This window comes from Ischnura elegans, chromosome 3 (genome assembly GCF_921293095.1).
Source record: "Ischnura elegans chromosome 3, ioIscEleg1.1, whole genome shotgun sequence".
Classification (NCBI taxonomy): domain Eukaryota; kingdom Metazoa; phylum Arthropoda; class Insecta; order Odonata; family Coenagrionidae; genus Ischnura; species Ischnura elegans.
The window spans coordinates 131416231-131432752 of NC_060248.1; the positions used below are offsets into that span (position 1 = coordinate 131416231).

At 39.6% G+C, this 16522-nt stretch overlaps 1 protein-coding gene across 1 annotated transcript; it reads right to left on the reverse strand.

Annotated features, from left to right (window-relative positions):
- Positions 1-1402: 1402 nt before the first annotated feature.
- On the reverse strand, positions 1403-8254 carry LOC124155133. Its single transcript, XM_046528862.1, has 2 exons — positions 7622-8254; positions 1403-2445 (listed from the first exon to the last, which is right to left on the reverse strand). The coding sequence occupies exons 1-2, from the start codon at positions 7988-7990 to the stop codon at positions 1720-1722; spliced, it is 1095 nt and encodes a 364-aa protein (XP_046384818.1). The 5' UTR covers positions 7991-8254; the 3' UTR covers positions 1403-1719.
- Between the last annotated feature and the right edge of the window lie 8268 nt (positions 8255-16522).

Here is a 16522-nt window from a genome sequence, read left to right on the forward strand (position 1 = left end):
GTCACTTCGCAGTAATTCCGTCACGCTGCCATATGGGCTAGAATAAGCATTTTTGAGAGAAACTAAAATTAAAACCTTAGAGGGTGTCAGAACCTACCTTTCCAGGAGGAACATTATCCCTCTTTGATAATAAATAGTGATAGAACAAAAACAATTTCAAGTTTTTGTGACGGAATTACCATTTATGTACCTGCACATACATACATATTTTAAGTCTTTATGCATTGCATATTTAAGGTGATGTTTCTTTTAAAATGTTGCCAAAGCTATACAATATAAAAAAAAAGCTCAATAAAAAACAGCTCACTTTCTTTGTTGATATATATTTCTTTTTAAACAATGATAAAATAGTTCATTACCAATCCGTGGCTGCCATCTTGAATTCAGCAATCAACAAATGAGTAACTAAGTTATTTTAACAAACTAAATACCGATTTCATAAAATTCAATCATTTAACTGTTGATATATCCAAATAAAATATCTTCCAACTAAATTTTAATTTGAGAGAAAAAGTTGACATTTTCATGGAAATGCCCATATCCAATAGGGTAGTTTCCTTCATCAAAGAAAACAAAAGGCAATAATTCGTTACCCACCATTAGAGTATTCATAATATACAAATTATTCATGGTTAAATAAAAACACTGCAAAAATATAAGGTTGTGGAATAGTACTGTGTTTTTATTTAACCATGAATATCTCATCGTTCCACCAAGTAACGCCTAAATCTCTTGATTTTATATACAAATTATTTCGTTTTAGAAATGCCGGTTTAGACGAATGGCAATGGTCCATTTTTATCCTCATTTGAAAAGGGCCAGATTGGCGCCCATGCGATGCCACTCCACGTGACATCACAGGGACCTAGTTTCTATAGGAGAAGATAGGAGTTATACAGCGTCTGAGGTTACCAATGCATGCATCAGGCGCAGAGCCCAGGGAAACATGTCTTAATAATCACTTATTAAAACTGGCTAAGGTCGGAAAGTTTTCCTCGTTTGATAAGGTATTAATAATCCTTATTTAAGCCAAGCGCTACCAGCCAGCAGGGTACTCAGCTACCCGCTAGCAGCCTGCGACGTATCAGCGCTAAGCCTCGCCTCAAGGTCACCTCACCGGGCGGGAGGGGGAACCAGAAATACGACGTACGGAGAGATTTCCCGGTATTCATACTTACGCGTTGCGTTTTCGCGCGCTTGAAAATTTTCGCCTTTCATTTAATCGTGAAAAATAGATATTGTCATTAAAAATCTAAAAGCGTGAAATACGTACTCCAGGAGTAATAATCTTTCGATTTAGACAGTAAAAAAATAATAGGAAACCACCCTATTGTAGTAATATGGAATGCTTTTAATACTGGAAGGAAGGCTAGTTATAAATAAATTTACGCATTTCTTTTTGGACAAATTCTTTTATTTACAATCCAAACGTTGAAAAAATGACAAATGCCAACAAATAGGCAATATTCAAACAGGGCAGTCACATATAAAGAGGAAACATTCGTAAACGAACAGGTAGTAGGAGACAGAGAACAGCAAAGTGATTCATTTGGAAGGCGTAAGCCTTCAATGTCAATGGAAAGTAACCAAGAAGCAAGTTCACAAAAATCCGGCGAAGGAATCACCGCTGATTATGGACTGAAATCATAAGAAAGAGAACTTCATGGAACCACTAGCACATTGCAGAATTTGCCCTCGTAAAGAGAATGAAAAAAACGATTATTTCAATGTAACACATGAACCTCTTGTATTATTCTTGTAAGTTTTTGGGCTTAAAAATTTTGACAGTAGCGATGGCCGTGACGCAGATGTAGGTGGCAAAGTAATTATTCTGCGATTAGTGGTGGTGTGTATTCCACTAGAAATAGGTTGACATAAGATTCTCTGGGAGTCACCTGTTTTCGGGGATCTTTGTGGATGTGGGCCTAACATTTTAAGGGATTTTTCGATCAGATCTTCGGAAGAAGAACTTTTTGTGTGCAGAGATGTTGGTGGGATGGACTTGCATGAAATGGCGATTTGAGTTGCTGTATATGGACGAGGAGAAGAAGAAGTGGATTGCACCGGGGAAAATCTCAATTTGTCGGGAGAGGAAGGTGTAGTGGGCATTTTGGTCTGTAGGCTGCCTTCAGCAATCTTTTTCTGGTCACATCTAGAACGGACAGCTTCGATTCTTTTTCTTCTTAGGGCCTGTTTTCTTTGGTGGATCATGTTGTTGATTTCCCACTCCAGGTCCTCTCTTTCATCTGGGGGGAACTCCTGCAGTTGTGCGGCGACATAGGCTCCAAAACTGTCTGCCCTTGCCAGCACAATGGGGGAGGGATGCTGGAGTATCTCTTCCTCTAATGGCAGTTCATCAGCTTTCCTCTTTTTAGACTCTCGAACGTCACCTGCATCAATGACTTCTTCGTCCAACTTGAGGTCTTTCTCCTCAGTTCTCCTACGCTGCAATTAGAAGTATTTTTGAAATGTGAACACTCAAAATAACATCCTTTTCAGTTCATAATTTTACCCTGGCATGTTTTTGAATAGATTACCAGCACACACACGAAGAATGGATAGCAATAGATAGGAACTTTGAATAGGTGTTGCAGTATCGACGGCGAGCATGTAATGATAACTGCACCGCCCAAAGAGGGATCAATTTTTTAAATTTCCACACAGAGCATTGTACCTATGGCTGAATGTGGAGTGCTGTTGGCCCTATGCTCTGTGTACAAATTACAAATTCATATACATAGGGATTGGGAGTAATGGAAGACTCTTCGGTTAGAAAAATAGCCTCCTCTATACATTTCTCAGAGCACCTGGCAACTAGCCACCGCCCGATCCACTACGTAATAGGAATATTCCCGTGCCATACTTCAGCATTGGGGATGAGGCGTTCCAGCTGTGCGACACCATGATGAAGCCATGCCCCAGAATCCCTAATGTGCCAATGAAACGCTAAGGGCCGTACTCCAGAACCGTACTCAAGCCTTGTTCCCGAATCAAACTCAACTCGGTTGCCACGTCGGTATTACAAGACCTCACTCGAGTCCGAATTCGATTTCAGTCTTGAAATTCGAAGATGTCCGCTGCCGTCACCTCACGTTTTTGAAATGAAATATCTCTCGTAAAAAGACTTCCAGATTTGATATCATACTCAAGTGAAGCTATTTTGTGATGATCAGAAATGATTTAGTGAAAAGACTATAGGTTAATATATTATTTTGTTGTTTTCACCATTTTAACTTGTTTGCTGTTTTTGTGAGTAGAGTCGAAGTTAGTTTCTAAATTGTAACTCTAATTCAAAATCTACTTGAGTCTAGAGATCTTAACTACTGATGTTGGGTGAGGTCTCAATATTGAGTCAGCTTTTGGAATGCGGCCCTAGATGTAAAACTACAGGCGCTGGAGGACACGTAGTGTGCGCAAAATCCTTTCGGGATTCTGTGTCAAGGATTTGGATTGTTTCATCGCCTTGAGAACGTGAATCTTAGCAACATTGTTGAAGTGAGCTTTTGCTTTGCACAACTTCCTACGCATTCAAAGGGCCATTGCCGAAGACCTCGTCCTTCGCCATCGGCAGTAAGCAGCCAGAGGAGTAAGAATCTCAGCAACGGTGCATAGAACTCCAGGGAGGAACTGGCTTCATATATTTCATTGAAAACAAAGTTTATTTTTGAGTATACCGGGACTAGCCACGGTGATAACTTTACGGGAGTCACCCGCAATGCGCGAATTGTGCGAAAAATCCACATTAAAAAATCGTTCGCCTTGACCGGGATTCGAACCCGGACCCGGATTTCGGCCGAGTACTTTAGCCGAGTGCTTCGAATCCCAGTCAAGGCAATTGAATTTTTCTCTGTGGATTTTTCGCAGAAAGTTTATTCTAATTAAAATTGTATGATGTGAAATCTAAAAAAAAAATTCACAATTTTATGTGCTATGGTGACAAAAAAATGATCTACCAGGGTCAAACGATTATGAGTTTAGTCATGTTGTATTTCTTATTTGGCTATCATTGATGATTAATTTTTTTAATTGAATTTTTTTTAAAGTGATATGAACTTTGAAGGTCACGTGACATTAGATGGTAAAACACCGGCCTGGCACTACATCCTAACGAAAGTTTAGAAGAAATTCCATCAATAAATGAGATGCATTTCCCGTGATTTTCCTGTGTTATATGATGCAGAAACAGTAAATAATGAATTTTAACGTAATGTGTCAGGTTCTGCAGTTTTACAGCTACTTCGCAAAATGTGAGTCGTGAATACAATCGACCTGATTGGACTTGCTCAAGAAGTTACGCGATGCAAAATGGAATGAAAGAATTCAATTGGCCAACAATTCAACATCTCGAAATGCTAGTCCACCTTGCCAAAATTAAGCACTGTGTGGGTGTGCCGGAAATAGGAGACTTTCATCGAAGGGACCCAGACCCTCAACCGGAATAGCCAAATCACTAATAAACGCGTGTACCCACACACTCTCTCGCATACAATCAACCTAAACAAGATCTCATGTGAGAGCTGGAGTGACCCAAACTAAAGCTTCTTGGCTTACTACCCGGGATTCTTCATAAGGCTGGAGAGACCTTGTGGAGGATGCCATGTTTTTGGAAGATGTATACACACGCACTCGATCAGCAGTCACACACACATTGACTCACCCACATACGGCTTCAACATTCCAGGAGAAAATAGCTGTAAAAAAGCGTGGTAAATATTCATAAGGGGAAGATAAACAAGTCGAATACGTATTTCGGCAAACAAAGAGGCCCTCCTCCCGGATATAATCTTAATTAAATAAAAAGGGAATGAAGGTAAAAATGAAAGGGACGAATGAAAAAAGTGTGAGGGTGGAGTGTGCATAGACAATAAGTAATGAGGGCTCAGGGGAGCCCTGCGAGGGGGCCGGGACCCAGCAATCGTGCTAATTGGCCTGATCACCCCGGGAGGGGGAGGAAAGGAAGGAAAGAGACGCCGCCGCGTTAGAAGCCTCTGGGGTAGGGAAGGGATGGGACTGGGAAAAACACCTTTACGCAATAGAAGCGAAGGGGCCCACACACTAGCGAAACCAGGCATCAGCCATTACTGTGCCCGCGATTTTAGAGGATTATTCTATAAGGAAGAATAAACCAACGATCAAATCGCTAGAGTGTGCATAGACGTGAAGATCTAGAGAAGGTAGGAGGGACGGTATTGAACACTACCTATGTTAAGACCTCCCAGGAATCACTAAATAAAATCTGGAGTGCCGACCAATGGCGAAGTATATACAGGAAGTCATTGAAAAATCTCAGAGATTTTTATACCATGAAATATCCTTTACCGCAGACAAATCCTATGTTGTGTCCCGAAAGACAGAAAGCAACATAGAATAAACAATACAGATCTCCGACCCGAGTGGCTAGGCCAAAGTCTCGAAGAGTGGGTATAGGCACCAAAGAGTAGAAACTCAAGCGTTGGCTTTGGAAGATGTTTATTGAGCCCTGGCCGGAACCTAGCACGGCCTCCGGCTACTATAGAGATTGTTCCCCGAGTAGCAAAATTCTGGGGTATGTGTACGATTCTCTGGACCACGAGGCTGCAGTGGGAGGCGTGAGAAGGGTCATTTGCGAAGGCTTCCCACGGAAACAGTTTCCGAGGGAGACTAACTGCAATATTCGGCCAGTGTGTAGGTGGCCCATTAAGCAAAAACCTCTTAGTTAACATTTAAATCCCAACACGGTTTGGGAGGACGTCTGCCAAAATTATGACGCCTGACGAGTGGACCAGACCAACTATAAATGAGCAACTGGATCTTAAAATCTCCCCTTCACTCTAAGCGTGACCCTCGGACGCTCCCACGCCAGCCCCCGGGATCCATAAAGTACCATGACAGTTTCCACCCAGATACTACAGCTAGAAAAGGGGGTGGCATACATAACACCTATCGGTTATTGTGGATGGGTAGATGTAAGCTTCCGTAAACCGTTAAATAAATATTTTTTTAGCCATTGCTTTTCAATAGAAAATATGTCGTGACGTTAAATTGAAGGTTCGAAGATTACAGATACTTCCTGTGATAATGAATCTCTTAACCCCTCAAAGCTGTCATGCGTACTCAGTACGCGTTCTTTAAATTACCTGTGCCGCCGTCAAGCGTACCCAGTACTCTTCCTGAACTTCTGATTCTAATATTTTTTCTCCGTCAGGTTTTGTATTCTTAATTAAATTTTTTTTCTCTGCTTTTTGAAGAAATGTGGAAAAAAATTTAAATCTTTGAAATCTGAAAATTTATTCATTGGTTTAGAGAACGAGATACATAAAACAAAATACCTGTACTTAATCAAATTGATTGAAAAATTATCATATATTTTGTAGCGCTTTATATTATACAAGTTTTAAAAAATTTTCAACGATACTGACCGCATATAATGAAAGTTATAAATTGATGAATGACAGTATGCCAAAAAGTCGTGTTCATTTAAATCTTATCCGGCCGCTGGGATGGGATTTAATTAAATACCCGCAGCGCTTGAGAGGTTAAGTCATATTTGATAATGTAGAAAATCGAGAGTTTTTTTTTAGTATTTTGCAGTGATCTTGTCGGAGTTCTTCTGGTTTCCCGGTAAAGGACCAGGAACTATTTTCTCTTCTGTCCTATGCCGTTAGCCTAAAAAAGCTTATTATAGTGGTAATCTGTGTATCGGATACTTTCAAATGTGGCTTTTGGAATCGGTGAAATTATTGAATTCGAGGAAATAGCGATTTCTGTTCGCTCGCGTCGCTGGAATGGGTTGGGGAATGAAAAAGGACACTATTTCCTTGTTTTTCCAAAAACTGTCCCGAAAAATAGCTGGGTTGGGGCGTGGGGACTTGAAGTTTATAAAAGGATACCATTCGCCTCGCAATTTCAAAATGTTATCGTTAAAATCCTCGGCCACATTTACTATATTTTCTGAAACGTCTCCTACGTGATTATCGATTCGATCGTCAATTACCGTTAACATGGATGTCGATTTAGAAGAAAACATTTTGGGAAGATGAGGCAACAATGTCATTTTTTTTAGAAACACTGTTCCTCCACGCCCCAACCCAACTCATTCCGGTAACACACCGACACGTTATGCACATGTCTTGGTGAGAGTTAATTTCTTTTGTCCAAACACTAAAAGCAAAAAACATTTCTCAAGAAGATAGTCAATTTTCCCTTTTGCTTACTAGCCCTAATTAACGTTGCAATATTTTCCTTGATAAGACCTCCTTGCTCGCCGCTGTGTGAACGTCTGTCAGAGTATCGCAGTGGTAAGGGAAACTCTCCGCTGGCTTCGCCATCTGGTGACCAAAAAATGTAGCGTTGTAATGGCTGCCAGCTCTTCTTCACCTCAACCACAGTAATCTTTGTCAAAGCGGTATTTGAAGAAGGTGGTGACCATTTTATTATAATGCAATCTCCTAGGTTGCTGTTACAAGCAGCAGACATTTCTATCCTCTAGCTACGTGGTAAGGTTTTAAAAATAAGTGACTTTTGGACGGTATGCGGAAGCTTACCTCTTACAATCCTTTAAAAGCAGGTTTAGACCCGAGAATAGATAATGTAGAGGAAAAAACCTGGAGCAGAAAACTAATAAAAATGTACTGGGACATACTTCACTGGATGCTGACTTCCTGGCGACGATGACATCACTCAAAAAATCAAGATGATAGTACCAGGAAAGGGTTGGCCGGTACACATCGTCCGACCCCGATCCGGTTTTTTTGCTATTCTCCACCTTCTTCCTCTCTTGGAGGTAGGTGCCTCGGATGCTGGCTATTTTCCTCTTCGCCTCCTCGATGGTGAGGCCAAACTCTCGCGCCATATCCGCCAGTGCCTCGTTTCTCATGTTCACATTTGTGTAACTTGAAATTTTAGTATTCCACAAGCAATCGTGGAGCCTGTATCTCTCGATGAATTTGAATTTTTCTCCCTCTGTCATGGGCATTCTGACTATCTTTTTCGAATTCCCACCTTCCGCCATGTTGCAAAATTAATTATGCCGCTTGCGATATGTCCATAACCGTCGATTCGTTCGGCGTTCGAAGTTGGACTGTTTTCAACTCCGCTAACAGTTCCAATCAATCCGTGCACACTTCGTGGTGTTTTTAATTCACTGTCCACACGCACAACTCGAGCCAAACAGTAGATTGATATAAAAGTTAACTACGACTTGATAACTCCGCTTTAAAAAGGCTTTAATCCTGTTTTAAACATCACAGTAGACTGCGAGACTGCTATGGCAGTAATTCGCTATCTCGCCACTAGGTGTTAGTGATGGGTCGATCATGAACGATTCGATCAAAAAGATTGAATCACTAGGTGAATCAAATGACTCATGATTCATTTCGTTAAACAAGTCGATCATCAATCATCAATCACTCCGACTTCCGGTTTCATATCAATCATCTCGGTTTCCGGTTTGATTCAAAATTTGGAACGACCGATGCTTAATCTCTTTTCGTCAGGGCAGAAATGGTTGTGATAAAATTAAATACTATGTTATGAAGAACTGAATACTTGTGTAATCTTTTTCTTAAATGTTTTCCAGCAGTTATCAGTATTAATAACACCAATACACGTAAAAGGAAAATATTAAGATGACTCCTGTAGGAGAACGTTAAGAAGTAGAAATTAAAGCTGGTTATATTTTATTGTGCCGTTCATAAAATTATCCTGCAGATCAGATTCATGCATAGTGTGTGGTGTATTTTGTGTTATATTTTGATCAACTATAGTTAGAAATTATTTAATTAGTGTTAAGAAACTGTGGCAGTTTCGCCTTCCCAAATATTTTCATGACACTGCTTCCTTCATTTTTGCAATCTAATTTACTCATCTAGGAATTCACAATTAAAATAGTATATGAAATGATAATATGGATAGCAATCAGCGTTACCAATGCTCTTCGCAGATGAGGCAGTATTTATTCGATTATTCAAAGTGATTTATTACATCCATTGATTGAGTCTTTTCGATCTTGATTCCTTTTGAGTCTTTTCGATCATGATTCCTTTTGAGTCTTTTCAATCATGACTCCTTTGAGTCTTTTCGATCATAGTGATTGAATCTTGATTTGAGTCTTTTCGATCATAGTGATTGAATCTTGATTTGAGTCTTTTCGATCATAGTGATTGAATCAATTGATTGAATCACTTATGTGACTCGAGTCAAAATGATTGAATCACTAAAATGATCGACTTTGCCCATCACTACTAGGTGTACACTACCTGACACTACCACACCACAGAACAGTCCCAAGCACGGGTATGATAATTAGGATGTGCGAGTTCTCGCCGCTGGGTGGCACCAAAAGTCTCCGTGCAAATTTGCAGCATCTTCGCTTTAGTTGCATTGCGAGCATATATGCTCGCAATGCAACTAAAGCATATATGCTCGCAATGCTTTATATATAAATCATTCTCAGGAATGAAAATCGTGTGAGAACTTTGCAGAACTCGGAAGTCACGGTGTAAATCAATATTTTTCACTTTGTTAGGACAACCATGATATTTGAAATTATGAGAAAACCCCATTACAATTCCCAAATGAGGTCTTTCCTCGTACTCCCCACATCCTCGTCCGTATCTTTGCATGTACTTTCTTCTTCTCGGAGGTGGTTCATGGCCAGCTACAGAATCCTCAACGATCTTGTTCAGCCTCCTTATATATCTCGCCTTAGGCCCGTATCCAGAAACCTCACTACTGCTAGATACGTCATCAGATGATGACGTAGCCGCTGTAGCGGCCGAGCACCGCTACGGGTACCGCTGCAAAAGTCTAGTGAGGTCCATGGCACACTACTCGCTACAAGTAATATGGCCGCCGGGTTTCGTCTGCTTATCGTCTCGCATTTAGAATTCATAATTATTGATGTTTAAAGGGCTATCAGCTCATGATAATTATTTATTATTACTTAAAAAGATAGTAAGAATGCTTCAATAACCATCTTTTATCCTAATGAGTAAATATTTTACCTAATTTAACTACCAATAAATACTGTCAACAATACCGTGATGAAAACTCTTAGGATTCACCGTTTTATTTGCAATTAACTTCTAAACGGGCCCTGTCATGCCTTGAAAACCATTTATAATTAAATACAAATAAATTAGGGACACAAGAATGTCTCGCCTTGATGCTTTTGAAATACTTTTTTACGAAAAATAACCATTGTCAACGCAACTATGCTGAGACCTCGTCGACTTTGCCATTCTAATAGCTATTAACTTTGGTATAGACCGTGGCTTTCCTTGAAAACCATTAATATTATACATATATAAGTGCCCAAATAAAGTTGCAATCACCAGCTTTGTGTCTCTGATATCCAAAATTTGCGTAAAATACTCAAAGCGACAAAGTCGTCTTCCAGTCAGCTACGTCCATTCTCAGTTACTGCTAGTTTGAATAATTTCAGTTCCGAGCCATTGAAAACCATGTTCAATTACGTGAAAACTTACCTATAATGATTTATGCCGTCACAAAAATGATGAGTTAAATTTTAAGGGAAGGGTTGATGGAAATGGCATATTGCTTCGCAGTCCGTTTACAATAGCACATGATATTCATCTCATAATGAATGTCACGTAAATCTTTGGACGTTGCAATACAATACATGTATCTATTATATTACCTCAAAGTCTAAAATATCCAACTATACCAATGCAATCGACAGTTGTACGAGTATATTTGTCAACCACAATGACGAATTGCGCAAGTGACACCAAGGATTATTCAGCAATAAGTACCACCACAAGAATTACTGAGTTCACAAACTTGTATTTATTAACGTCGTAAAACTCACTTTCAATTCAACAAATAAAATGATCACACTTTACAAGAACACTTGTCCAAAAAAAGTACTCACGAAGAAAATCAACATCAACACCACACGTACTGTTACTTCACAAATCTAATTAACACAAATTGCATATAAAATTGTCCAGGAAATGTTCACACGAAGAAAATCGGGAGCGAATACACTAACTGTAACTTCACAAATCAAATTACTTATACATTGCGGACATAAGAAGTCAGTAATTAGAGCGAAAATTCGGTACCGACGACCCGTACAACTTAATATCGGCACTATTTTTAAAAAATGCTCACTTTCCTTTCATTTCGCATTGTCAACAATAATTGTAACAGATGAAAACATTTTATTTAAAAAATCATCAATGAAGTCAGCACCGAAACTAGGGTGTCCTGAACAAAACTTGATGAGGTTACTCTTTTCCGCCTGGTGCATTTTCGGGGTGCGGGGTCTGGGGCATCGGCCGGCTTTCCCCGGCGGCAGAGCCGCCGAGGCCAGCCGGCAATCACCGGCGATCGACACTAGTCGAGACACTTGGTACACGTCGCGAGATTTCTGAACACGAAGATTTATCAGCATGTACCAGCTGGTTCTCAATGATAACTTTGCCGATTTAAAGGGACACTTTTCACACAATGAACGGAACCAGATTCACAGAAGAAACTTGAAGAACCAAGAAAATCCCATGGAACCGAGAATAAATTCCGTGTGAGATACCGCATCTCCTAAGACACCTTATTTCCACGAACACCACTAAAAAAGAGAAATTATATCAATAATTTCCATTCAGATTTTAAGAACAAGACAAAAGATTCTCCGCTGAAATTTCACAAATCACGGCCTAATAATGTGCTTACCTTCGTTACGCCATCGTGCCGATTAAATTCAACCTCCACCTTCTTCCATGCCATAGCCTTTAAAGAAAGACTCACAGCATTGGTTTTCTTGCACTCCAATACAACTTTCCTATCAATAATTAGTTTTAAAATCAAACTCTTCTCCTACGCCGAGATTCTTCTTCCAACCCGTTTCCATTTTGCTTACAAACAAAGTCGCGTTGCGATATTCGTTATTCAATTGTCGCCCTTAGTTCCTCTCAAAGCCCGCATAGTAGGGACTCAAAATGTCGCTAAATTCGTCTACGTCATCAATCCAGCCCAAAATAAATGTGGCAACACTGCCCCCACCCATTTGGAGCGTTTTGGAGTAGTGAGGTTTCTGGATACAGCATTCAGCGGTGCGCGCCGCTACAAGCTGAAGCATGGTTTCTGGATACGGCCCTTAGTGCCTAAAGTTACTTCCAGATGGAAGGGTGAAATGAGGCAGAAAATGTTGGGTCACCCCATGGTGCTGTTGTCTGTCAGAAGCAAATCGCCTCGGACCGTAGCCACCGAGAGACAAGGCCTACGCAAGCGAGCAGAGAAGGTCGGTGACGTCAGGACGAGTGGGGTTACAAATGTTGTTAGGGAGTTGTTGATGGAAGGATAGTGGCATTGTCGAAGTGGTAAACAGAAGTCGCTTCAATGAGTGAGACGTGAAAATAAAACTATAATTTGAAGAAAATAAAGAGGTTTTTAGCAGTGGTTCGTTCTACGGTAGCAGTGGATGTTACTGAAGTTCTACTAAAGTGTAAAAAGTTGTGCAATTAGTCTAACTACCGCAGTGTTTATGACTGCCGAGGAAATTACAAGACGGGGCCCAAGATGTCTGTTTTCAATTTCCCGAGCGATCCAGAAGTTTGAGAAAAATCCATTCGTGCCATTATGAATGAAGAACTTGAGCCAACAAAGAACAATAGGTACGTATCGTATAATTATAGAGGTATTGATGGAAGTGTGTTCAAAATAATTTTTGGTTTTGCTAAAGACTTATTATTTCGATGAAATTGCCGAGTTTAAATTTGAAGGGCACGAATCGATGGATACTTTTAAAGTCTCCTGAGTGATTAAACATTTATTTAACGTTCCTGCCTTAGTTATTGGAAGTCTTTTGGTAATGATTGCAGTGGTGGAAAAGTTATTCATTGTTAAATAGGTAATTCGGCATGTTTAATTTAGTCATGAATCCCATTCGGTGGATCGAAGTATATCATTTAATTCAGATTGATATTGCTTTAAGCTATTACTGAAAGGTTCTTAATATGGTAATAAGTAAAGGTAGCACAGTGAAATTACTCAAGTGCATAAAAGATCGTTGTTTTTATGTCACCGTTTGATGGGAATGAAATATTTTCATGATTTAATATAAATATTTATAATTAATCTTGTGGGTTATAATTAAAGAGATGAGGAGTTGAATAGCGGCATTCACTTGCTACTTTAAAAAATTAGAATTTCTTTTAATTTAATTGACAGCAGTCCAAGATTTCCTGTACTTGGAAGTGTGTAAATTATTTTAATTTTATTGTTTGGAGGAGTCAAAGAGTGTAAATTTAGTCTTGCTGGCCAAATATTCAAGTACTTACTTAATTAATTATAAATAAAAGAAGCACGGCCGTGGTGTAAAAAATCCAACCGGCTAGAGTAGCATTTATTAATAGCTTTTTTTATTGGAAGGCTTATTGTATTGATCGCAGCGATAGAAAAGTTATTGCTTTCTAGTTAAAAATTTGGGCAATTCGTCAAATTTTATTTATTCATGACTCCTATTTGGTGAATCAATTCTTATTAATTCCTGTAAGCCATAATTCTCGATTATTCATAGTTAAACAAATATTGTTGTCGGTGATTGTTTTTCGGGTTCATTCCGCGTTGACTCCTATTTTGCAGACGACAGTTTTGGGCGTGTTCCAGCTCCCGTCTTCGGTTCCAAATGATTGGACATTATCATTGATTATCATTTGTACCCGAAGACGGGAGCTGGAACGCGCCCGAAACTGTCGTCTGTAAAATATGAGTCAATGCTGAATGAACCCGAAAACCAATCACCAAATAACTCACCGCGGAAGCCTCCGTAATAAATATTGTAGCCATTGGTGTCCCTATACACGCCTCAGTTTTCTCAAGGTTAAAAATTAAAGGCATGAGGGGTAGAATAGAAAAATAGAGTAGTCTAAAGAATTGAAAATGCTTTAAAATAAATTAATAGTCATTCAAAATATCATGTAATGGGAAGTAAGGGATTACTTTTTATATGAGCGTAAATATGTCAAATATTTAATTTGATTGTTGTACTGAGACCTAAATAGTGAATTGCATTACTTTTACAGGTGTGTGTGAAGAGAATTTTGCTCCTCATGGCATAATTCGTGAATTAGGGAAGTATGGTGAGAGGACAGCGAGATTACTTTCCGCACCATTGAAATGGTCACGACTGAGACGCTGTGACATCCTAACTTCCCTATTACCCCATCTACCTGTCTTCTCAGGCAAGCATACGGGAGAGCCCAGGCAAACGAAGACAGGTGAAGGAATTTTCTGCATTGGAAGAGGCGGTGGAGGAAAGCATTAGGGTGAAGGAGACATACGACCGACAGAATATTATTTCAAGCTTAGTGAATCTTGGAGAAAAGTTCAGTTTCTTGATTTGTGAAATGTTTGGACAGTGGTTCATAAGCATGACTGCATACTTGTTCCGAACACATTATCCTCAACCCCATACCTTGAATTTAGCTCTCTGTTGTGGTAAACTAGGCGCGCAATGTTAGTGTTAATTTTGAAAAAGTTCTAATTTTAAAACTAGGGAAGTTTAGCTTACGCAAGAATGTTTATAATGTTGGAATCTTAGGTGAGACTTTCTCCCAAATGTTTTGATCTGCCTCTTGTGGTAGATATAGCAGTAACTCCTTAGTCATTCCCTCTGATTACTGAAAATCTGTCATGCCAGACAGTGATCCCTGTTATTACTTTATTGGCGAACACCAGTCCTTGAAATCTGTTAACAAGCCTGACTATTCCACAGATATGTAGATATTTAGTGCAATTCTTCTCTTTCTCTCTCTATCTCTCAACTTGTGCTTAAAAGTAAAAGTACCAGGGAAATGTGTGCAGCCGCATTTGAGAATGTCCTCTGTGATGTGTACAATTACACTCGAGTTTTGATGATAATAATAAACATGTTAATACGCAACTGTTGACATCCTTATTTATGCATCACCTCCACTCCCCTATGACTTTTATTTTTAAAAAGGTCCATGGTATCCAGATAATCAATTTCGGAGAGGAGCACGTCAAGTAAGTGAGATGTCTAAAGCTACCGGAGTGATATACTGAGAATTTTGGTTAAAGCCTTTGCCAGCTACTTCATTCCGATCAGATTTTAAAACGTATTAATTAACGTCTCGTGGAATAATTTATCATATATTTGGAGAAAACTAATGACTTGTTGCTTTTCAAAGGATTCCCCGCAGCAAAAATGTGTTATTGAACAAGAAGTTCGAGCATTGCGTTTGCTTACTTTCGGTGGTTTAGTTTGCAATCTTAAATATATAAGGACGTTAAGAGCTGAATAAAGTAAACCTGAAATATTTGTGGTAAATATTTTAACGTAGCAAAGTAAATGCGAAGGAATTCTACTATCTAATTAGAAAGAATTACGTTCACTCCAGTTGCGATCGTTCAAGCGAACGAATGAGTGGCAATAATCTAACCCTTCTCGTCGTGACGTCACGGCTGGTTGCTCAGGCCTTGTCTCTCGGTGGCTACGCTCGGACTGATGCCACATTTGAACCGACGAAGGGTTGGTGGCAGTGACAATGAAGGAAATCACTGCGTGTATTTAGCAGTTTAATACATAGGGAAGTGAATAACGCAGAATTAAAAAGGGATACAAATCATCCGGGAGATAAGAGAGACGAAGCACGGAGAAGGAAGAGGAATAAAGTCCAGTTTACGACTGGTGTCAACTTCAACAGTAACAGTGTTTTGAGTTGCGCGAGGCAGTTTAAACTAAAATCGTAATTACGATTGCCCTCTACGAGCAGATTCTCAAACAGTTACCAGTCACCTTCCATGTGCCTTTGGTTGGATTATAACCATACTTACCCCACGGGTTAACCAGGAAACTCGAGGCCATCTTGTATGGCACAGTAGTTTTTTAACCTGATTTTTTTTGTAGATCACCTAAGAAGTAGAGGCGAACTATGAATCGGTGCCTGCAAATGCTTGAACTAATACGTGAATGCCATTCTATATATGTGAAAAAAAAACCGAGTGGAAGTTTCGAGATGGGGTGCGTGAACACCAAACCTGTGTTAGGAACCTTGGAAAAAATTGCATTTTGTTATAATGGGCGCACCAGTGAATTTCATTTCGAAATATTCTCGGTAGAAATAGGGTGCAAGCTTAAAACCGGCAAGATTTCAAATAAGTGTCATTCACGTGATTTTTTTGGAAAAACTCTTTAAGTTTGATACTAAATAGGAACTAGGAATATGCTTTGAGGAGGATGGAGGGGCACGGGTGGGGTACCCCTCCCACCCTCAAGGCTACGGGAGGTCTAGGAAAGTTATGGAAAAATGACATTCCTGGAAATACATTTTACATCATTTTGGCTCTAAAAATTTAACCATAAGCAGATGCAGTTATAACATTTTAAAACCAGGCAATAGGTTTAAATAATATTTGAAAATTTCGCGGCGATAACTCGTGGAGGAATGGGTACCTAGTAGCTAGCGCACCTAGTGGAAGACAACGGTGGTCAAATTCTCGTAACGCGCCCTTCGAACTCCATGGTCACATCGTCACATGCTCGTACAAACAAATG

Bases quoted from the DNA above. Each gene is read 5' to 3' on its own strand.
- LOC124155133 (XM_046528862.1), bottom strand. From the start codon at position 7,990: ATGGCGGAAGGTGGGAATTCGAAAAAGATAGTCAGAATGCCCATGACA. The intron at 2,446-7,621 runs GTATGTCCCAGT...TTCTAATTGCAG, and splicing joins GGAAGTCAGCATCCAGTGAA to CGTAGGAGAACTGAGGAGAA.